Source organism: Danio aesculapii, chromosome 3 (genome assembly GCF_903798145.1).
Source record: "Danio aesculapii chromosome 3, fDanAes4.1, whole genome shotgun sequence".
NCBI classification, from domain to species: Eukaryota; Metazoa; Chordata; class Actinopteri; order Cypriniformes; family Danionidae; genus Danio; species Danio aesculapii.
In genome coordinates, this window is record NC_079437.1 from 15153032 (window position 1) to 15178341 (window position 25310).

Below are 25310 nucleotides of genomic sequence, written 5' to 3' on the forward strand. Positions count from 1 at the left end.
CATGTTTTGCACCACGTTGTTTATATAGCAAATCCATTTTCGCTACTTTGTGGACCTATGGGTGTGCCGATCTATAATGAAAGTGCTTTAAGGCGCATTGTTGCCATCTTGTAAGCATGTGTGTTTGGATATGACTCAGTTTTTTTTTTTTTTTTAAAGATTTATTTTTGGCCTTTTTGCCTTTATTAAGCGGATAGGACAGTTTTACAGACAGGAAGCGAAGTGGGAGAGAGAGGGGGGGTAGGGATGGGAAATGTCCACGAGCCGGGATTCGAACTCGGGACGCCCTGAAGTGCTACTGCACCATATGTCAGCGCGCTAACCAGTAGGCTATTGCACTGACATGACTCAGTTTTTTGACCACACTTCATTAATTCTGTTCATTTATTCTTGCTGGTAAATAGAACTGAATTTAGAAACAGTTTTGAAACAAATTTTTGCGCTTAACAAATGAAATTTAATATGTAGGCTAATGGATGTCTTTAGTGGAGTGCGTACAAGACAGTTTCCTTACTCCATGAAAGTAAAGGAGTAAAAAGTAAAGAGAAAGAGGCCAAATGGAGGAGGCTCATGTAAAAAGCTATAAGTTACTTTAAAAAAAGCTAGAAAACCAAAGTTGATTATACTTAAAAAGAGTCAGTAAACACATTGATTTAAAAGACCCATGAAGTGCTTAGAAATGTGCATTTTTATTTTTATGTTTTGCATTTTTATTTTTATGTTTTACGTAATCTTAACCGAAACATGAAGAGAGGGTGCGACAGTGTAGCTCCTCCCCTTTTAAAAAAAACAGCCAATAGTGTTTTGTTTCATCACCGCTCTGCCAGTGAGAGTGGATGAGCTCAAGCGCATCAAATAAAAAGCTAATGGGAAGCATCTTGAAGGGGGTGGGGCATGTCAGATACTAGAGAGCATTTGATTGGTTATGATTTGGTGGGATATTGTAATATGAGGTGACGTGAATAAAACTGTTGATGCGTTTAGGTGGAAATTGCAAACAACAAGCTTTACATGTTGATATCGGTTTTAATTGTTCTGACACGCGGCTTTGCTGATGAAGTGAATCGCTGTAATTCATTTCACACATGCACTGTTTTGAAACATTTTAAACTTGTGAAACTCACTCTTGATCACATTTGATGATGATTGATGATCCTATCGAACAGACCTTTTATTCCTGGTTGTTTTGCGCTCATCCTCTCTTGTTGATATGATTATACACGTGATTACCGGGACATGTTAATACGCAGCTGTCAATCAATATTGGTGGGTGGGGGGACCGCACTATTATGTCAAGTTGCGGTCGATCTGAAAACCGCTCCAATTGGTCCACCGTTTTTATGTTGCTAAATTGAAAATGTTGTTGTTAAATTGTGTTTATATCACCCCAGTATGACGGTCCATGCACTATACCTACACATATGTCTGTCCAAACAGCTTAAAAAGTAGATTTTTCACCATAGGTGCCTTTTAATAAAGGATCTAAGCCGAAAAGAAAATGAATGAATGAAGTTTACTCTCTTTTTTTTGGGTAAAGTCAACTAATTGCTTTTTAAAGTGTACACACGTTCCATGTTGTTATTATAGTAACTACAATTAATTATGCATAATTAAATGCAACTAAGCCTAAACCTAACCCATATTCTAACCCTAACCATATGGTAAATACATGTTGTTAATTAATTTTATACTCGCACAGTAAAAAAGTCTTGCTGTCTTAAATTTTTTTGTTGAATCAAAAGAACTTTTCCAGTTATCTCAAGCTCCATTTTAATGATCTAGGCACAAAGTCTAAAGCACATGGCGCAAAAGCATTAAAAGCATTACATGTCCACTTCTGCTATTTTAGGAACGGAAAAATACGCTTTGCACCCTGGCACATGGTCTAACAGGGTTGAGTTTATTCTCTTAATGATTTATGGGTGTGTTTTGAGAATAAGCCAATCAGAGTCTCATCTCACATTCCCTTTAAGAGTCAATTGCATCGCACCATGGCGCATTTGCTTTTTACATGGCAGACTTTGTAAGTGGAAAAACTGAACGCTTCACATCTGCAGCGAGGATAAAGAACGAGCCTCCTCCATTGAGCCTCTTTACTTTACTTTTACTCTTTACTCTTATGGGGTTATGTGTTGGACACACTCCGCTGAAGACATATATTAGCCTACATATTTAATTTCAATTGTTAAGCGCAAAGATTAGTCTCAAAACTATTTCTAAATTCAGTTCTAATTACCAGCAAACGGATAAATGAACAATAATAATGAAGTGTGGTCAAAAATATGCCCATATGGTGATGCAGACATCTTCAAAACCCAACAGGTGGACAAATCTAAACTTGTTTTTATTAAAACAAATATAAATATGCATATAATAAATAATACTGCTAATAATAATAATAACATTATATAAATGCAAATTGTCATGAATAAACTGAAAAAAAGCCATCCGGACATGAAGGCATGGAGGCAGTGGTTTTTATATTTATGTAGAAAATAATAATTTTTGTAATATTTTAATCCTTACATTTTTTCATATGAAAAGATATTTGTGTATTGCTGTACATCCTGTGCGTATTAAGAAATGTGTAAGCATTTGGTCTTAGGCATAAGCATAGGCGCATATCACGCTCTATGCTGGACTTTAGATCAGGTTTCAGTTGGTCAAAGGCGCGGTCTATTTCAAACCTAACACACCTCCATTTTAAATCGAAACACCCATGAATCCACAAAGCGGCCCAAATGGATTTGCTATTTAAAGAATGTGGTGCAAAACATGAAAATTACTGTTGCGCCAAACACGCCTTGCACCTTATTGCGCCGGGTCTATGATAGGGCCCCTCAACTTGCATCATACAAACTGACTAAAAATAAACAAATGTTTATAACTTAAAAAATGTAGTTGAAACCTGATTTAATAATAAAACAAGTTAAAGCAACATAAAAATATTTGTTGTCTTGATATTTTGGTCATTAAATTTTTTCACAGTGCAGTAGTTAGTATGAATAGTTAGACTGTAGGACAACTTAAAATAAAGTCACTTAATATAAGCAAAATGTAACTAAATATAATTACAATTGATGCTGTTTGTTACGGGTCATATTTCACACCAAAACTTCTACAATGTGTATTTATTCTTTAAAGAACATGTTTGCTATTGTTATATTTGGTTACAGCGACACGGTGGCTCAGTGGTTAGCACTGTCACCTCACAGCAAGAAGGTCGCTGGCTGGGACAGTTGGCATTTCTGCCAAGGCTGGAGTTTGCATGTTCTCCTCATGTTCGCGTGGGACTAAGCCAAAGGAAAATGAATAAATGAATGAATGTTTGGTTCCTTTTTGTAACCATGTCCTTGTTAGTGTGTATCTATACATTTAAGTACAGAGTAATATTACTTAACTACATGTAGGCCTACTACATGGTTTGGATGGCAGTTAAATTTGGGTAAGATGCATGTAATTATGCACAATTTATAATTATTAATAAACTACGTACAATATATGTGCGTGTGTTACTATATGTGTATAAAGAATGTTTTACATGCTCACACATTACTAATCAAAGTTTGATGTTGTGAAGACATTTCTAAGTCTATATCTATTTCTGTTCCAAGGCTGTATTTATTCAATCAAAGATCTAAAATAGTAAAAATGTGAATTATGAAAACTTTTTATTACAAACAAAAAAAATTACAAAACTTGAATGAAACCACTTTAATAATGAAAATTTTACAAATATATTATGTCTAAAAATCATGTTTTTATGTGTATTAAGCAAAATTTGGTCTCCCACTAAACTTATTTTTGACCGGTGTCTTGACATTTTATCCTACCCATCAGATTATTTTACCAACACTGGGTTGGGGTTATGGATTAGGTTGGTTAGGGTGATATTACAGCTTCATATTACACTATTCCACATGAAAATTTACATGGTAGCAAAATCTGATGGGTAGTATATTGCACCATCAAAATGTTCTAACTACTTTTTGAATGGGAAGTAGGACAATCTGACAAGGTAGGACAAATCGAAAGAACACCGTCTCTGCCTACTAAATCTTACATTCAGCAAGTCTAGTTTTCATTTTCATGTTCAGACATCTATTTACTGTATTATTTGTCATTTCAGTTATAAAAACGCATGTGTTTCTATTTCTTGTCAACTCTGTTACATCGATTATAAAAAGGCACAATAATCTGTAAAGCACTCATAGAAAAAGCTTGTGACTTGCTCCAAGTGATGTCAATTCCTCTGGCAGGAAACTCTGGAAGGCATTGGTGCATGTCATTATTCTTCTTTCATTCATTTGGACAAAATATTTAGCGTAACACTAGTAGTAGATTAATAATTTGTCAACCTCGTTATGGTGATATTTCAGTGAATATCTCATTCACTTTTTGAAAAATCTAATATATAATATAATGTAATGTAATGTAATGTAACGTAACATAATATAATGTAATATAATGTAATGTAATGTAATGTAATATAATATTATATAATTTAATATAATATAATATAATATAATATAATATAATATAATATAATATAATATAATATAATATAATATAATATAATATAACATAACATAACATAATATAATATAATATAATATAAAATAATATAACATAACATAACATAACATAATATAATATAATATAATATAATATAATATAATATAATATAAAACATAATATAATATAATATAATATAACATCAAATATAATATAACATAAAATAAAATAATATAATATAATATAATATAATATAATATAATATAATATAATATAATATAATATAATATAATATAATATAATATAATATATATTATATTAGATTAGATTATTTTATATTAAATTATTTTATGTTATATTATATTATATTATAACATAACATAAAATAATTTAATATAATATAATATAATATAATATAATATAATATAATATAATATAATATAATATAATATAATATAATATATATTATATTAGATTAGATTATTTTATATTAAATTATATTATGTTATATTATATTATATTATATTATAACATAACATACTATAACACAATATAATATAATATAATATAATATAATATAATATAATATAATATAATATAATATAATATAATATAATATAATATAATATAATATAATATAATATAATAAAATATAATATAATATAATATAAAATAATATAATATAAAATAATATAATAAAATATATTATAATATAATATAATATAATATAATATAATATAATATAATATAATATAATATAATATAATATAATATAATATAATATAATATAATATAATATAAAATAATTTAATATAAAATAATCTAATCTAATATAATATATAACATAACATAAAATAATTTAATATAATATAATATAATATAATATAATATAATATAATATAATATAATATAATATAATATAATATAATAAAATATAATATAATATAATATAATATAATATAATATAATATAATATAATATAAAATAATTTAATATAAAATAATCTAATATAATATAATATAATATAATATAATATAATATAATATAATATAATATAATATAAAATAATCTAATATAATATAATATAATATAATATAATATAATATAATATAATATAATATAATATAATATAATATAATATAATATAATATAAAATAATTTAATATAAAATAATCTAATATAATATAATATATAACATAACATAAAATAATATAACATAAAATAATATAATATAATATAATATAATATAATATAATATAATATAATATAATATAATATAATATAATATAATAAAATATAATATAATATAATATAATATAAAATAATATAATATAAAATAATATAGTATAATATAATATAATATAATATAATATAATATAATATAATATAATATAATATAATATAATATAATATAATATAATACTTCTGTTTTAGACATGCCATGTGTATCTGGTTTGAGGTTAGCATCTTGAGCTATAGCACAAAATAGTGGAAAATGCCGACTCTGTTAGTGGTTTAAAAAGCTTAACAATGAGTAAAACAACAATTCGCAACAGAATCAAATGTTCCCTATATCACATTTAAGCATTTTGCATCATTTTACATTGATACTGTATAAATTACACATTTGTTGTATAACATTTCAGTTGAAAGAAAATGAGTGGAAAATGCTTGAAATGTACCCGCAATTCTGGAATGAGTCATGTGCCTGTGAAAGTGTTTGCTTGAGTGCGTGCATGCATGCGAGTTGTTATTGGCTGTAAACGTCGCAGACAGGTTGCTTACCCAGATGGTCTCTCTTTAGGTCTCTGCTGGACTCCCATGTTCTGCTATCCAGAGACGCTTCATTCTTGCTCCATGTCCTCTCTCCCTCTGTGTCTTCCCTCTGCATTCCACCTGCTTTCAGCCCTGTTTGTGATGTAGTTTTACGACCTGTGAGGGTTCCCCAGTGTATGGGACTTCATACCTGTTAGGAATAATAAAAAATACATTTCACACTTGAAAAAAGGAAATAAATTGTGCAACTTAATATTATTATGGCACGCATTTCCACACATTTGAATGATGTTATTTCAGTAAAACTTAAACAAATGCAATCCGAGAGCAAAAAAAAAAAAAAAAAAATCTAAATCACATCACAGTTTCTGGTGAATTTAAAGGGATAGTTCGCCCCAAAAAAGAAAATTCTGTCATTGTTTCCTCATCCTCCGCTTGTTCCGAAACGGTTTGAGTTTGAACCCCTGAATTTCATAGTATTTTTGGATGTCAGTGGCTGCTTTTTTTAAACATTCTTCCAAATATCTTGTTTTATGTTCAACAGAAGATAGAAAGGCATAAAGGTTTAGAAGACCTTGAGTCTGAGTAAATGAGAACATTTTCATTTTTGGGTGAACTGGCCCTTTAACTTGATGTATATTTCAGTTTCAGTTCATTTTAAACATTGAACATAATCATTTAAAAAATTGACTAAGCAGCCATATATATATATATATATATATATATATATATATATATATATATATATATATATATATATATATATATATATATATATATATATATATATATATATATATATATATATATATATATATATATATATATATATTTATATATATATATATATATATATATATTTTTTTTTTTTAATGCACAAAAATCCAGATATTTAAACCAAATATTGCAGCACTTTTAAGATAAACAGTATATCTATATATGTAACTTTAGGTGTTTGAGTGTAGTGGACAGAGCCCAGGACTAGTAACCTAATTTGACCTGGTTTGACTCTGTAAGGAGCAAGGCATGAACCCGTACCATTGTGTCCTCAAGTAAGACACTTAACCTCAGATTAATCCAAGACTGTCCTTATATTACGTGACCTGAAAGTTTACTTCGGACAAAGAATTTTTGACAACAAAAGGGTTTTGCATAACTAATAATAGCTAACTCCTTTGACAAATCATATACTGTGTTATCTTGTTTCATTTTTAACACAGGGTTAACATTAAATCATGGAAATTGTTTCACGGTGTATATTCATAAACTCCACGCGTTAATGTATTTTCATTCATTCATTTATTCTCTTTTCAGCTTAGTCCCTTTATTAATCAGAGGTCACCACAGCGTAATGAACCGCCAACTTATTCAGCATATGTTTTGTGCAGCAGATGCCCTTCCAGCTGCAACCCATCACTGGGAAACACTCATACACTTTCTCTCTCTCACACACACACACACACACACACACACAATTTGGCTTACCCAATTCCCCTATAGCGCATGTGTTTGGACTGTGGGGGAAACAAGAGCACCTGGAGGAAACCCACATGAACATGGGGAGAACAAGCAAACTCCACACACAAACCAGCGACCTTCTTGCTGTTAGGCAATTGTGCTGGGTTAATGTATTTTTATTTGCATAATTACTGCTGATTTCACTGTCATTGTCTGAAAGAATACAATACACATTAAAGAGTATTGTGCATACACCTGTGCATATTTCCTGAACAGATTTTTCCGACTAGAAAGGTAATTAAGTGAGGGAGTGTTTTAGAATTCATAGTATTCATAAAATAGTACAGGCAAAAATACACAGATAACCTACTTAACTTAAAAAAGTCCTTTATTTTGTGATATTTGATTTTCTTTTTCTTTCTTTATTTAAATTTAATCATGGGAATCTAAACATAAAGCAAATATGTATAGTCGTTCTGATCATATTAACAATTATTAATAATTTCTGCTTTGACTTTGTCGAAAATTTTACAATATGGTTTAACAGTGACTTTTGTGAGTTTTTTTATTTGAAACAAAGTGATATGTGATAAAACAGAAAGAAGAAAACACTACAACTGAAGAAAACATAACGCAACTATAACTTTTAACTAGCTAACACAAACCTTAAACATATTAAGTATTATATTTGTTTTGAAATGGACATAGAAAAGTGACACAGAAAACTAGAGTATCTTCTTCACTCCAATCCACATGTTTTCTGTCACCATTTGCCGTTTTCACTAATATGCTGAAACTGCTGTTTCCGTCGCTGTACAAAACATATAAATTTAATACACGCAAAATGTCTATTGTCAAGCATCACATTTGTGATTCACATAGCAAAGGAAAATATGTGAATTGGAAAGAAGATATAATTACTCTGCTCTGTGATATATAATACTCTACATAGTATGCAAAAGGATCCATAAGGCTGGCCATTATGCAAACAGACTGCATGCTGTCTTTTTTTCCAATCAATGACAGCTGACAAAGCAAATATATAAACAATGAATGTACAGTTTGAAACGCCAGGATGCAAATAGCCAGGATTAAATGTGAAACAAGAAAAGCCCTTTACCTGGAGTTTAGAGTGACCCAGGGTTCAAGCTGGAAATGTCCATAACCAAAAAAATACTTCGTTGTTTCTCACAAAAAAAGCCAAGACACCACTTCTAAACAAAATTATATATATATATATATATATATATATATATATATATATATATATATATATATATATATATATATATATATATATATATATATATATATATATATATATATATATATATATATATATATATATATATATATATATATATAAATAAATTATATTAGCTATAGTTTTTTTTTGCGTAGTAACTCAACATTTAAGAAATATTTTGCTGCTTGTTTAAACTACTTATTTAAAATGAGCTGAAACAACAAAAATCTTTAGTTTTTTGGGAATAACTTAACTCTCTTATGTTGCCCTAACACAAATAGATTGTGTGGAACCCAGCATTGTTTACAGTGAACTTAAGTAGTACAATTTAAAACGCTACCCTTGTATGTCTTTTGCTTGTTCAGAATTCATTCATTCATTCGTTTTTTTTGGCTTAGTCCCTTTATTAATCAGGGGTCGTCACAGTGGAATGAACAACCAACTTATCCAGCATATGTTTTATGCAGCGGATGCCCTCTGCAATGTTCAGAATACAGTGGGGCATAAATATTTTATTCTCATTTTATTTCACCAACAGTAACAGACAAAACAGTCTGTAGCAGTAATCAATATATGAGTGAACCATTCAAGTAATGCGTATAATGTATAGAACTGTGTTTAGAGTTTGGAAAAAAAAGTTTGTTTTACAATAACAAACTGTTTAAACATGTAATGTGCTTGTCCAGATTTGGTCTAAAGCTTAAGCACAGTTGAAGGCAAAGTTATTAGCCCTCATGTGAAATTTAATTCATTTTAAAACTTAAATTAAAAGAAAATTAATGTTTAACAGAGCAAGGACTTTTTGCCAATCATTTCTTTTATATATTTATTCTGAAGAAAGTCTTATGTCTTTTAGTTTGGGTTGAATAATTCATATTTTTTTAATACAAAGATCAATATTATTAGGAAAATATATCCCCTTAAGATTTTTTAAATCTTTTTTTTACAGAACAAAACCACTTGTTCATTGATTTGCCTAATTAGCCTAATTTACTATTTCCTTTTAGCTAATTAAACCTTTAAGTTGCACTTTAAGCCGAATACTAGAATCTTGCAAATTAGCTAATAAAATTTTAAGTACTGTCAACATGGCAAAGACAAAAGAATTGAGTTATTATAAGTATATTTATAAACTAATTTTGAGAGGATCACGTGCTTATGATTGATCACGGCTAGTCCCGCATCAGCAACACATAACGCGCCAATCAGACGAATCCTAACTCATTAGAAATAACTAGAGTTTTCCTCTTCAGTCATCTTCGTCTTAAAAAATCCCCCCTTCCACCCTTACTCCTCCCTCTTATCCAGATAGGGCAGCACGGCAGCCCAGGGGTTAGCACTGTTGCCTCACAGCAAGAATATCACTGGTTCAAGTTCTTACCGGGCCAGTCTGCATTTCTGTGTGGAGTCTGCATGTTCACCCACTGTTTGCGTGGGTTTTCCCCAGTTTCCTCCCACCGTCCAAACACATACAATATAAGTAAATTGACTAATCCAAAGTAGAATCATAGACAAACTTTTAGCCAGCTATATCTCATAGCAATTCCTAACTTGTTAACCATAACAAGCAGGGGAGTTCTCGAGTTCTACCTGAGCTCAAACTACCCTCTCGCCCTTCAAACAGGAGGGAGCCCTGGGCTCGAGGATATTCTGAGCTCAGGGCTCTCTCCCAGAACAGCATGCCGAACACGCTTTATTGTCCATCATCAGTGTGAACTATTGAAATTAGTCAGTAAAACTATATTGTTTAAAAAAATAAAAGATTGTGAAAGGAAAACTTCTCTCCTTTGAGGAATATTTGAAAAAGTATTTAAATTTCACAACAGGAAAAATTATTAAGTAGGTCTTAAGTTTGACTTTCAGTGTCTAAGTATTTTTTAAATAAACTGTTTTATGAACTGCGGAAATTGTATGCACTATTAGTTATACTCAATTGTAAATTGTCCCTAATTCTCTACCTGCAGACTCCTGGAGAAGCGGCAGCAGAATGGAGAGACGATCGAGCTGTCAGCGGAGGGACGCCCCGAGCTGGTGGAGGAGAAGGAGCTTCCCATCGTGGACTGCACTTGTTTCGGTTTGCCTCGCCGCTACATCATCGCCATCCTGTCCGGCCTGGGCTTCTGCATCTCGTTCGGCATCCGCTGTAACCTGGGGGTAGCCATCGTCAGCATGGTGAACGACCACACGGTTTACTCCGGAAAGAAACCCGTCATAGTGGTCAGTATCAGTGCTTTAGATGAGCAGAACAAAAAAATAATAATAATTAGTTCACCCAAAAATGAAATCCACTTGTTCCAAACCAGTTTCTTCTGTTAAACACAAAAGAAGATATTTTGAAGAATGTTGGAAACCGCTAGCCGTTGACTTCCATATATAGTAGTAGGGAAAGCAAACACTATGGATGTCAATGGCTACAGGCCGGTTCATACAAAGCACGATAAAAATAAATATAACAATAAATACATTTGTGTCCACACAGATGAACAATAATGATCTGTTTATTTATCGATTGTGCTTTTAATTCGGCATTATCCCTTGTAACCAGCTGTTACTACCACATACTATTAAACAGGTGACGTGTAATCAATCATATCAAACAGTAAATTTAACAATCATAGTCACTTCCACAGCAATGGTTCACCCAAAAATTAAATCCACTAGTTCCAAACCAGTTTCTTTTGTTGAACACAAAAGATGATATTTTGAAGAATGTTGCAAACCTGTAGCCATTGACTTTTATGGTATTTGTTTTCCCTAGTGCTATAGATGTCAATGGCTACAGGCCCGTTTACAAAAAAGCATGATAAATATCAATACAACGATAAATATATTTGTGTCCACAGGCACAGATGAACAATAATGATCTGTTTATTTTTACTTTAGGGCAATTCCATGCAAATGGCAACCTTGCCATGAAAAAAGTTTACAACAAAATAGCGAAACAGTTTTTCTTGTGTAGGCTTGTATTTTACAGCCCTGTAAAAAAATACTCAAAAATGTCTCTGTCAGTATTTTCAAACAATTATATTTCATTCACTAAAGTCACACAAGTGCCAATTTCACATCTGTCACATCCATAACAGAGAGAAGTCACATCAATAACCAAGCTTTTTATTCTCATAAACCCAAAAATGTAAAACACTTGCCTCAAAATATAAAAATTAGACCCAAAACATTGTTCTCAGCCGACAGCTGCTGAAAGTAAAGAAAACAGCCGAATGGAGCATACACTATCCTACATATTATCAAAGTCCCTTTAATGCTGTGTTCACACCAGACGCGGTACGCATAAATAAATCACACTATTCCTGCGTAAATAGATGTGTGAACATTTTGAGTTTACTCACTTCATTCATGCATGCATCAAAATCACTGCACAATAGATGCGGATTCGTGTCATGGGCAGGGCACCTGTCTGCCCAGTGACTCTAGCTTCATTGCTAAATGGCTAATATGGAATTTATTGAGAGAGTAGCTGTGCTTTTTGAAGGCTGACATATAGCATAGATTGCTTCGGCGCCGTGTCTGATTTCCTCTCAGGACACCAACAACGGTCACTACGTCATAACCACACCCCTACAAGAGCAAGCTCCTGATTGGTTAACAAAGCTCGAATGTCCGCTGAAGTTCAGATCTTTTCCACATAGCAACATATTGCTGGCCCAGCTCTGGCCCACACAATCAGCTTTTGCTTGGCCCACATGCCGCAGTGAATTACGGTATATGACTGGACCAAGTCTGGCTTCCAGACAAGGGCCAAACATGGACCAAATCTGGGCCAAGTCTTAGCCAAGTTAATAACCCATAACTGAGCCTGAACTGGGCCAGATATGTTGGTGTGTCACGACTGCAATGAAATTGATAAACCCATGAATCATTGCACTTTAGGCGTGCTATGGGCGTGCTTTTCCTCGAAGCGACCTGATTGGTAGAATTTTTTATTTTTTATTTGAAAATAATAAAAATGTATTTTAATTGTGGGTCAAGATAGGCCAGACTCACGTGGCCCATATATCAATTATTAACATCTGGGCCAAATACTACATTTTACATCTGGCCCAAGTATTGTGTGCCGCCTTAAAGACAGTGCCACCTCTATCAAACCAGGCCCATGTTTGGCCCACATGCTGTATGCCAGTGCCGGATGAATGCCTGCTGTGCCAGATTTATGCCAAATCTGGGCCAGAATTCTTTGCTACCTGGGTTCAATTCCAGCGATTTGCACGTCAAGCGCATCAAACACGCAAAATGCTAAACTCGCTTCACTTTATTCATGCCAATCGCACAGCAGGATGATTATTTGCATCTTTACATTGACTTAACATGTAAATCACTCACGATTGATGCTTCAACCGCGTCTGGTGTAAACGCAGCATACGACAGGGGTGTCAGACTCAGTTCCTGGAAGGTCACAGCCCTGCAGAGTTTAGTTCCAACCCTGCTTCAACACACACCTGCTTACTCAATTAGGACTCAATTAGTTTGATCAGGTGTGTTTAATTAGGGTTGGAACCTAATTGTGCAAAGTTTGACACCTGTGCTTTCAGACAAGTCATTTCACTTGGTGGCCATATTTGAAATGCCTCTCGGGCCGTATGCTCAGGCATTCTGTTTGAATGGGGAAAGATTAAATTCTCCAAAATTGCTCGCCAAGCTTACGAATAAATTTTATATTAGGATTCACCAATGAAATTAAACGAAAACTATCTCTTTGGTTTAATTTCTAAAGATATAAAAATCACAAAATCTGCAGAAAATCACGTCTGGTCTGAGCCCCTCTCCCGGAGAATTGTCAGTCTACAGCGATCGACGATTAGCTCCTGTACTAGTAGACGAGGCTTCATTCTCCATATTGACGTTACACTATTCTCCATTAAAAACTATACAAGTTTTGACACGTCTTGGGTATTCTATAGTCTTTGTATTATTCAGTCACAAGATTGCACCAAACAGTGAAAATTTATATGGATGTGAACATGTTTACTGACAGTCAAGGTGGTTCAGTTACCAAATAAGCCCAAAGTATTAATATCCAAATTATTAGTTCCAGAGGTTGTTATCTTGGAATAACATACATTGGAATGTCGTTACTGACCAATCAGAATCAAGTATTTCAGACAGCCGTGTAATAATAAAAAATTAAGAAACAAAAACTTGCAAATTGAAATCAAATTAAGAGTGATTTTTAGCTTTTAATAGTATTGTCAGAATATATAAATATATACAGACTGTAAAGCAAATTATTCAGGCCAGTTTTCTCTATTTTGCCTCTATACTTTTGTTTTTGCAACTGTAACCCTAAAACAGAAAAAAAGATGATTCGGGTTATTTGATGCCTTGAAGAATGTTACGTAATCATTTTCTAATGTACAAGCTGTGCACTTTGACTGAAATGCTCTCTTTTTGGCACATAATGTTTGAAGTTGGATGAGATGAGTTTGTCTTTCTCATTTTTCCCTCTCAGGCGGCCCAGTTCACATGGGACCCCGAGACGGTGGGCATGATTCATGGCTCGTTCTTTTGGGGTTACATTGTCACGCAAATCCCTGGAGGATTCATCTGTCAGAAGTTTGCAGCGAACAGGTAAATTGAATTAAGATGATTTCACCATCAAGTGTGTTTGTAAAGTAATATATGCAATTTAAGTGGGAATTAGAATGACATCAGGGAACTGTTTCATTAACTGAAGTAAATCTTTGACCTAATTTTATTATACATTTCAGTCAAATGTCTAGTTAGACAAATATGTGTTGTCTTTTTGCATTCACTGTTGTGAGACTGTACAATAAAAAATAATTTCCCATATTTTATCATGTTTTCCCATGCTTTTTAATTGCATTATAGGACTGTAATCTTTCCTCCAACAACTTCTGATGTTAAATAGTTTTTAGTTGTTTGAAATGATAAATTGGTGTTGTAAATTATGAAACAAAAATCTGCTGCAGTTATTATTTTACAGACCAACTGTAATTCTCTATATATCATTTGTTATGAAATATATTGTTTCAAACTACTGAAATCTGAATAAAAGTCCTTTTGTTAAAATGCACAGTTGAATTTTTAACATAAAAAGTCGACAGGGAAGACATCAAGGTCTCATAATGCAATCCACAACCCTAAACAGAAAAAAAAACTATGAATCACGAAATACAGAATGTGTTATTTAATGTTTTTGCATTGTGTGGCAACTTATCACACATAATAAAGATTAATGAAACTTGACACTGTGTCTATGATGACTATTTTTAAGCGAATACTACCGTCACACCAAAAGTTATCCAGACACCTTCAAAATTTCTCACATTATTCACAGCTTATTCACTACAGTTTAGAAAATAGTAATAAAATATGACACGAAATATGATTACAATCAACAAAAGACTGCTAGTATGGCAATATTTACACAACTATCAATACTTTGTTGGGTGTGCATTCTCTGCTGCTGTCAACCACATTCATGCAAACGTGAACTTCAATATTTTCCCAGCTTACAGTATCCACCTCTTGATGGTTTTTAGTTGACTGTATGAAGAATATTTGGTAAAATATGCCTCAGTTTACTTTATTTTGCTATCCTCATATACAGTGTTCAACATATAGGAGTACACCCCTCACATATCTCTCATTTTAAATTAATATTTTCTATAAGATGTTTTACAATATTATATTTGTGCACATACATTAGGTTAGTCAGTACTGAAGCCAAATCTGGAGCTAATCTAACAAAATAACTTATGATAACGGTCCAAAATTAGTACACCCAAATGTATATGTTAAAACAAAGTAAATAAAAGATTTTAAAAGGGCAAAATTCTTAAGAAATAAACCAAAAAATATATATAAAATTTTGTTAAAATTTTATAATTTAAATTTTTTTGCAATATTTTGCATGAATTTAAATGTTAATGTTTAAATGTTAAATGTTATGTTAAATTATCTTTCTATTTCTAGTTTAGTTTGGTGACTAAAATGTTATTTTAATAAATATTTCCATTTAATAAATCTGTTTTGTTCAAATGCACCAAAATATATTACCTGTGTTCACTGAGAAATGGATAAAAATATATTTTCAAGATGGGGTGTACTCATAAATTATGTTGAGCACTGTACATAAATAAACTAGTGTTCTGCATCCACTAGTAAAACAGAAATAGGAATAATTTTTGGTTTGACTGTATGTGTAAACTAAATACAGCGACTGACTTTTTCAAAAATATTATGCACTATGACAAAATGTGTTTTGAGAAGTTAGCATTAGGCCTGCACAATATATCATTTCAGCATTGATATTGCAATGTGAGAATCTGCAATAGTCACATAGCAGGATCTGCAATGCTGAGTTGGGATTTTAATTAACCAGAAAACACAGTTTAGAAAAAACTTTAACCCACATTGAGTGAAAGAGAATTTTTAGGTCTGCATGTAACTATGTAAGATTTCAAGTGTATGTGAACCATTTGGGCTCTAGAAATGATCAAATGTGTAGCTTTAACAAAGAACAATTAGCTTGAATTATTTCTACAATGAAGACCACAGTAGTCAACATTGGAAGTGTATCACAAAATTGTCCCATTGTTGAATAGTTTTGCAACAACTTTGTTGAAAGCTTTTGATCCACTTCAAATGTTGATATAAAGTCTTATTTTACATTTCATCTTTTTATTTCTGTACCTCAACACTGTTTAAAACCCATAAAGCATTGTTTATATAATTTGTGTATTTTTTTTATTAATTTTAATCATTTGATCCATTTATACTTGTAATATGTTTGTGATAGATTCACTCCCCTACAAAATCCCATTACAATCATTGTAAAATAATGAATTCTTGCCAAATTATTAGTCATATTGTGAATATATTTATACAACAGTTCTGTCTGGTTCTCGAATCTGATTGGCTGATAGCTGTGTGATAATCTGCAATATCAGCACTCGTACAGCCTCTTAACCCTTGTGTATTACGCCCACATAGAGTTGCAAGCAAAGGAATAATCTCTATACAGTTTGACAAATATTGCTGCTGTTGGACAACATAATGTACCTTTGAAGCTTTTAAATATTTATAATTTTGGAGATTAAGTCGGCGGCCATCAGCATTGAGAGCAAAGAAATTGACGGTTGACAGAGACTCTCAGTGTTAGATTTTCTATTTTATGCACACGATTATGTCACTGTTGTATAAACACAATATCACACTTGTAGCAGTGCGATATGGCTGTATATTGTCACTAGTGGGACACTAAAGCACTCGGCCTGTGGCCTTGAGCCAACATACGCCCATCACCAGTGCGGATATACAGCCACATCGCACTACTACTTGTGTGATATTGCTTATATATCACAGAAAAACTAAATATTGCGATGTTGGTTTTATTCCAAAATTGTGCAGCCCTAGTTAGCATAGTGTTTCATTTGGTATATGGGGCTCAGCTGACTGTCCTGCATGTGTTTTTGTCTCAGGGTGTTTGGCTTCGCTATTGTGGCCACGTCCACACTGAATATGCTGATCCCATCGGCAGCTCGAGTTCACTACGGGTGTGTGATCATGGTCAGGGTCTGCCAGGGGCTTGTGGAGGTATGCCATCTGTGTGCATGCGTGACTGTATACACATCTGACATAACGTGAAGCAGTATTTATCACTTATATTATGGGTGCACATTAATTCATCTCATTTGTCTGCTTCAAGGGGGTGTCGTACCCAGCGTGTCATGGCATCTGGGCCAAATGGGCTCCACCGCTTGAAAGAAGCCGACTGGCAACAACTGCATTCTGTGGTGAGACAGACATCGGTCGATCATCTGAATCTATGAAATATATAGCAACACCGATTTACTGATTTAACCTTGAATTGAGTTTCAGTTCCATAAAAGTATGTCTGCAGAATTGTTTCTAAACCAAAATTGTGATTTGAAAGGGTGCAATTTTTAAAATCACAAAAAGCTGAAATTATTTCAACGCACAAAATGTGGTAACAAGCATATCGTCTTGTACAGTTCTGACAGTTCGTAAGCACATCATCCTGAACAATGTGAAAAATGTAACTCTTTCTAAATGTAAAGGTTTGAACACGTCACCATTTGTCTCAGGAAACATTTAAAAAGGTGCTGTAGACTTGAAATTTCACCTGATTTTGGTAACAGCCAAAGAACTACATATATGGAAAGAAAACTAAACTAATTAGATTACAAATAAAAGTTATGCGTAATAAAATAAAATGACACCGGAAAAAAGTATTGAACACATGAAGTAAGGGAGGTGTAAAAAGGCAGTGAATGCCCAGACAGCAGCTGAAATCTCTCAGTAGTTCTTTAGCAACTCTCTGCCCTTCCTCATAGTGAATTAACATTAGCTGCTTCAGTCCAACATCTACATTAGCAGGAGGATTACGATAAAACCAGGGTGGAAACTCTCAAATACTTTCAGAGAAAGAAAAATCAAGCTGTAGAATGGCCCAGCCAATCACCTGACTTAAATCCAATATAAAAAGCAATGCATGCGAGTTCATTCTCCATATGAGAGGCGTCTTTAAGCTGCCCATCATCAACAAAGTCTTTTATATAAAATATTAAATACATTTCAGTAGTTCAGTACTTTCTCCTTGTGTCATTTCATTGTTATTACACTGTAAAAAATATAAAATATAAAATTTAAGATTTATATTAAAAATATAAGAAAAATATAAGATTTTTTTCTTCAAATCCTGCAGTCCTATAGAAGAGGATGAAATGATGATAACGTTTGTCAATAGTATACAAAGTAGAGTGATTTGAATGCTTCTTTTATCCTCATTTGAAAGTAATTTTGGATAACAGCACTGAGTAAATGTAATTATACGCAGCATATTTTAAATTTATATTTAGGAAGCCTGTTTTAGTATGCTGATTTTTATATGTTGTAGGTTCATATGCGGGAGCTGTTGTTGCAATGCCTCTGGCTGGAGTCTTGGTGCAGTACACTGGGTGGTCTTCGGTATTTTATGTGTATGGTAAGAAATATATATATATTTGTGTGTGTGTGTGTGTGTGTGTGTGTGTGTGTGTGTGTGTGTGTGTGTGTGTGTGTGTGTGTGTGTGTGTGTGTGTGTGTTAAATATATGTGGCTCATAACAGAATTGTGGGTAAATTCCAAGCATTCCATTCCAGTTCCATTTATTTTATTCCAAGCATTCCGTTCCAGTTCCATATATTTGAACTGGAATGTTATGCAACAAATGTATAATTTACAATCAATTGAATACAAGAAAATAATGTAAAATAATAATTGAGATAGAAAACATTTGATTCTGTTACTAATTGGTGCTTAAATTATTGTTAAATATATAAAACCATCAACAGAATTGACATTTTCCACCATTTTGTGCTTTAGCTAACCTCATGCTAACCACATGGCATTTCTAAAACAGAATTTTATGTATTATGTATTTTCATCACTCTTTCGTTTTTGTTTTTTTGATTAATAAGTTGATCTAGGAGACAATAAATGTACCATGTAGATATGATGCTGAAAAAACTGTCCTAATTTACAATTTAATATATTGCATATTAAAATAAACAATAACTATTGAAAACGTGTCTTAATATATTTTCCAATCTTACTGTCTGCATTTTGATCAAATATCCATGTAAATACTGAACTATAGACTCAATAGTTGGATTTATCTATATTTTCATATGTGTAGTTTTAATTATATATGCTTTTTTATTAAATGGATTTACTAACATGAAAACCACATTACAGTAATTATTCATCTTTGTTAATGAAAAAAAATCATCATTGTTTGTTCATCATTTGTTCTTGCTAAACCTCAGTACATTAACTAATGCTAATAAGCATACATTTGGATTTTAATACAGCATTAGGACAGGGGCCTCAAACTCAAATTGTCGGGGGGTGGGAGGGGGGGCATATCAGTGACTGACAATTTATATGAGGGCCACTTTACATTCAAGCATAACAAAAAAGTGGAAACCTGATGTAATTGATGCACTCAGACATTCTTCCCCAGAGTATAGTCAAAGCTCTTTCTTTTTGTCTCTTATTGTACATATTGAAGGGGTAATTTAAATTGCTATGAACATACTACAATTTACTAATAGGCATAATAATAACTATTATTATCCTGTCCCATTCGTTGTTTAACCAATAGTTTAACAGATAACGCAAGAACAGCAGAAAGCAAATTGAGTAACTTTACTGGCAATTGTTTTTCTCAATGCATTACATTTTTTGTAAAACTACAACAAAGATCCAGCCAGCAGTCATTTTTAAACACTAATGCACATTTTTATACAAGTGCATATGAGGAAAATATTAAAAATGAGACCAATTGAATCGAATATTAGCAAAATGCTCATATTTACACCACCATCATAACGTGTAAGCATTGGAGATGTGTTTGTACAACACAATACAGGTGGTATAAAACTAATTATAATCAAATGACACTTGAATATTTACAAAAATAGAGCTTTAGTGAATGGGTTGCAGCTGGAAGAGCATCCGCTGCGTAAAACATATGCTGGATAAGTTGGCAGTTCATTCCGCTGTGGCGACCCCTGATTAATAAAAGGACTAAGCCAAAAAGAAAATAAATGAATGACTATTATTAATAAATGCTGTACAATATTGTTCATTCTAAGTTTATATTAGTTATCACGTTAACAATAACTAATAGAACCTCATTGTAAAATGTGACCATAATTTTTAATACCAATTTCTCTTTGACTCACAGGAAGTGTTGGGATCTTCTGGTATCTCTTCTGGATTTTAGTGTCCTATGAGAGTCCAGCTGCTCACCCGACCATCACACCAGAGGAGAGGAAGTACATTGAGGACGCCATCGGAGAAAGCGCTGGTCTGGTCAACCCCCTGCAGGTACAAGCACGGCCGTTATTTTACTCTCTTTAATCACTCTATTTCTCTCACACACAAACAAATATGTTGCTGACAGGATGTTGCATTTTCACTGACAAAATTTAATATAGTACTGACAATTATCAACAATTAATTCGTTTTTAATTTAGCATAAAAACATCTGACCTTTTAGTTCCTCAGTACAGACTAAAACGTAGTCTTTCTCTGTGGCGGACCCTAGGTTATGGAACACCCTTGAGATTAGAATGGCTCCATCACTATCTTTTTTAAAATCAGTCCTAAAAACGCATCTTTTTAGCTTGGTTTTTTGTATTATTTTAATTGTCCTTTTTTCAGTCATTTTTCTATGTTTTCATATTCTGTCTTTTTATTTTACTTGGTCTTATGTACAGCACTTTGGTCAGTCTTGTGACTGTTTTTAAAAGTGCTTTATAAATAAATGAACTTGACAAGACCTTGATAAATTTTGTCAATATAAACCCAGTGTTCATTTCGTTGAAGAAACTTGTTTAATAATTTTTGTGACAAGCAGGTTTCCACAGACGAAAACGAAATGAAAATTAAGAGATGATGACGACGTCAAATATAATAAAAATGTACACTGACATTTTTATTGACTAATGAAAGTAGACACGGGATGCTATTATATCATCCTCCATGGGTGTCAGTCTGAATAAACTATAGATGTCAAGGCAAAAAAAAAAAAAAGCATGTGGAGCGATTGCCAACACATCATTTTACATAATACTTATGATAAAAATAAGGAATGCATATCAAATTGTTGGTCTTCTCAGGAAAAGCTGTATTCTATGTTTTACTTCAAGTTAAATATTTCATTCATGCATTCATTTTCCTTCAGCTTATTTCCTTCCCTTTATTCATCACGGGTCGCCACAGTGGAATCGATTGACAACTTATCCATTATATGTTTTACACAGTGGATGCCCTTCCAGCTGCAACCCAGTACTGGGAAACACCCATACACACACCTACACTGCAGCCAATTTAGTTTATTCAGTTCACTAATAGTGCATGTCTTTGGACTGTGGGGGAAACCAGAGCACCCAGAGGAAACCCACACCAACACGGGGAGAACATGCAATCTTCACACAGAAATGCCAACTTGGTCCAAACAGGACTCAAACCAGCGACCTTCTTGCTGTGAGGCAGCAGTGCTAACCACTGAGCCATCATGTTGCACAATTAGAATATTTTGTATGGATAAATTTATACAATATTTCAATTAAATTACACTTAAATTAAACCAAAAATATTTGTCAACTAAACCTAGTGTGGATGTCACATCTCGCCCTCACACAAAAGCACAGGAATTATCAAAACACGTATTTATTTACAAACTGAAAACTCACAACAAGAATCACATCAAGGTTGATGATATAATACCGGACTAAAGCTGCGGTCGCACTGCACTTTTCTCCCCATAGACTTCGATTCATATGCACGCGAATGCATCAGACCGGAAACGCAAGCTTGTGCAACAAGTTTCGCAGATCGCTGCATTACAAAGTTCAAGCTTGGTGAACTCTGACCTGCGAAATCGCATCACTAGACTGCATGAGCGAATCGAAGATCAAAACATGACCTTTCTGGAAATTTAAAATGTGGACCAAATCGCTCGCTTATTTAAATGTCTAATCATCTTGTTTAATCCCGCCCCTTTTCGCAGCGCTATACAACAGAATTTCGCACACTTAAACTCCAGTGTGACCACAGCTAAAGTCTGAACTCAAAACAGGGCTTTAAATAATTGCACTGAATACAAACAAGAGGTGTGACAGGTGAAACTAATAAGCATTAATAACGTCGGGAAACTAGAACAAAGAGATCACATGACATATACAAATGCACATGGAACACTGGGGCATGGGAAAACACAAAAAGCACATGGACACAGGAACCCTGACAGTAGATTAAAGCTGCGGTCACACTGGGCTTTTCCTCCCATAGACTTCCATTCATACGCACGCGAATGCGTCAGACCGGAAACGCAGGGTCATGCGTCATATTTCGCAGGTTGCTACAGTGCAAAGTTCAAGCTTAGTGAACTCTGACCTGCGAAATTGCATCGCTTGACTGCGTGAGACCATTGAGGATCCAAACATGACCTCTCTGGACAGAAATTTAAAACATGGACCAATCGCTCACTTTTTTTAATATCTAATCATCTTGTTTAATCCCACCCCTTTTTGCAGCGCCGCACGACAGAATTTCGCACACACAAAGCCCGGTGTGACCATAGCTTTAGTCAACTAAAATCGTATGAAATTTAGTTGACTAAAACAAAAATGATTCAGAAGTCTAAAATACGACTAAAACTATAATGGAGTGTTAGTCAAAGGGCTAAAACCAAAACTAAATCAACATTTTGCTGTCAAAATATGTGACTATGGTTGGCGCCAATAGCCTAATGGTTAGTGCGTTGACACGTGGCACCGGGGTTCCCGGCTCGAGGTCCTTTGCCGGCCCTTCCCCTCTCTCTGCTTCCTGTGCTTTCCTGACTGTAAATCTCCACTGTCCTATCAAAAAAGGTGAAAACCCATTAAAAAAAAAAAATTTAATGTGTGACTATGTAACTATTCTATACTTATTTTAAATCAGGCTATTTCACTAAAAACCTTAAGTAGGTTTTTTATCCATAGTTGTTGTCTTTTGGTGTGACATTCCTATATTTAATGAAAATGTGCAACAAGTCATATAGAGAGAAAAAAACAACATTCATACTTTCATATAAAAATAGCGCTATATGAAGATAAGAAGTGTTTAACAGTGAAGATAATTTACTTTCATGCTATTTGTATATTATTTACAGTTTTTCTTAAATCTTGCTGTGTCATACCATAGGACATACAGAATTTAAGGTAAAGTTCAGTATGATGTTGAAAACAAATAATGAAAGAACTGTTAACGTTAGTGACCCTTATATTTTCTTAAACATCAGACATACAATTAAACAAGTACATTAAATTAACAGTTTTCCACATTTTGTCAACTATTTTTCTCATTTATTTATGCTTTTGAACTGCATTATGGGAGCTTAATCTTTTGTCCAACAACTTTGGATGTTAATTCGTTTTTTAATAGCTTTGAGTTATAGATTCAAGCTGGATTGCTGTTGTAAATTATTTACATTTACTACATATATTTTTTTCCTTCAAAAAGTGAACAGAAGTGTTTTATTGCCTATTTGTCAACTACACACACACACACACACACACACACACTCTAAACCCTCTCTCCTCTGTAACTGCTGCGTGCTGCACTATTCTGGATGCATTCGACCTCTGGTTTTCTCACTACCCTGCAGAAATTTAAAACCCCCTGGCGGCATTTCTTTACCTCCATGCCAGTGTATGCCATCATTGTAGCCAACTTCTGCAGGAGCTGGACCTTCTACCTGCTCCTTATCAGCCAGCCCGCTTACTTCGAGGAGGTGTTCGGCTTTGAAATAAGCAAGGTGAAACAATCAACACTGAAAATAGTATCATTTTTATAGTTGTGTACAACAGTGGTTCTCAATTGATGAGTAAGAAGACAAAAATAAATCACAGTTCTGTTTTGAATAGTATCACACTGGTGCTGTTGGTAGTTTTTAAGAATGCATATGTAACATTTGGCACTTGATGATTAGGAAAACTTCATGCTTGTTGATGGAAAACCACTGTAGAAGAAGAGTTTATTTGCAATAACATACAGCTGATGTTTAAGTTTTTGTTATTTTTTACATATTTCCAAAATAATGTTTAACAGAGTGAGGAATTTTTCACAGTATTTCCTATAATATTTTTTCTTCTGGAGAAAGTCTTATTTGTTTTATTTCTGCTAAAATAAAAGTAGTTTTAAACTTTTTAGAAACCATTTTAAGGTCAATATTATTCACCCTCTTAAGCAATATAATTTTTTCGATTGTCTCCAGGACAAACCATCATTATACAATGATTTATTACCCTTACTTTAATTAACCTAACCCCTAGTTAAGCCTTTAAGCTGAATACTAGCACCTTGAAAAATATTATTTACTGTCATCATGACAAAGAAAAAATAAATCTTATTATAAATGAGTTATTCAAACCATTATCTTAGAAATGTGTTGAAAACTTCTTTCCGTTAAGCAGAAATTGGGGAAAAATATGTACAGGGAGGGCTAATAACTCAGGAGCGCTAATAATTCTGACTTTAACTGTATAACAGCTGTTTTAGTATTTTTCAGAAATCAGGTTATTTGCAATTATACAATTTCAATACTTAATATATAACAAGTTCAACAATAAAGTAAGCACTGCGCTCCAGCATTGTTTGATTTTGGGTGCGTTGATCTTATAAACAGAATAACTCAAAAGGTCATGGTTCACCTTATTGAGTAATTGCGTTATATTTATTTATTTATTTATATGTATTATTTTTAATAAAACCCCTAGTCGTA

At 32.9% G+C, this 25310-nt stretch overlaps 1 protein-coding gene across 1 annotated transcript in view; it reads left to right on the forward strand.

Moving 5' to 3' along the window:
- slc17a7a (solute carrier family 17 member 7a) overlaps window positions 1-25310 on the forward strand; it is a 47908-nt gene that overhangs the window by 16907 nt on the left and 5691 nt on the right. Inside the window, exons 2-8 of the mRNA XM_056450398.1 lie at window positions 10960-11212; window positions 14460-14578; window positions 17455-17569; window positions 17682-17769; window positions 18894-18980; window positions 20727-20869; window positions 24195-24344. Of these exons, the coding sequence (XP_056306373.1) occupies window positions 10960-11212; window positions 14460-14578; window positions 17455-17569; window positions 17682-17769; window positions 18894-18980; window positions 20727-20869; window positions 24195-24344 (955 nt within the window). The remainder of the gene's footprint in view (window positions 1-10959; window positions 11213-14459; window positions 14579-17454; window positions 17570-17681; window positions 17770-18893; window positions 18981-20726; window positions 20870-24194; window positions 24345-25310) is intronic.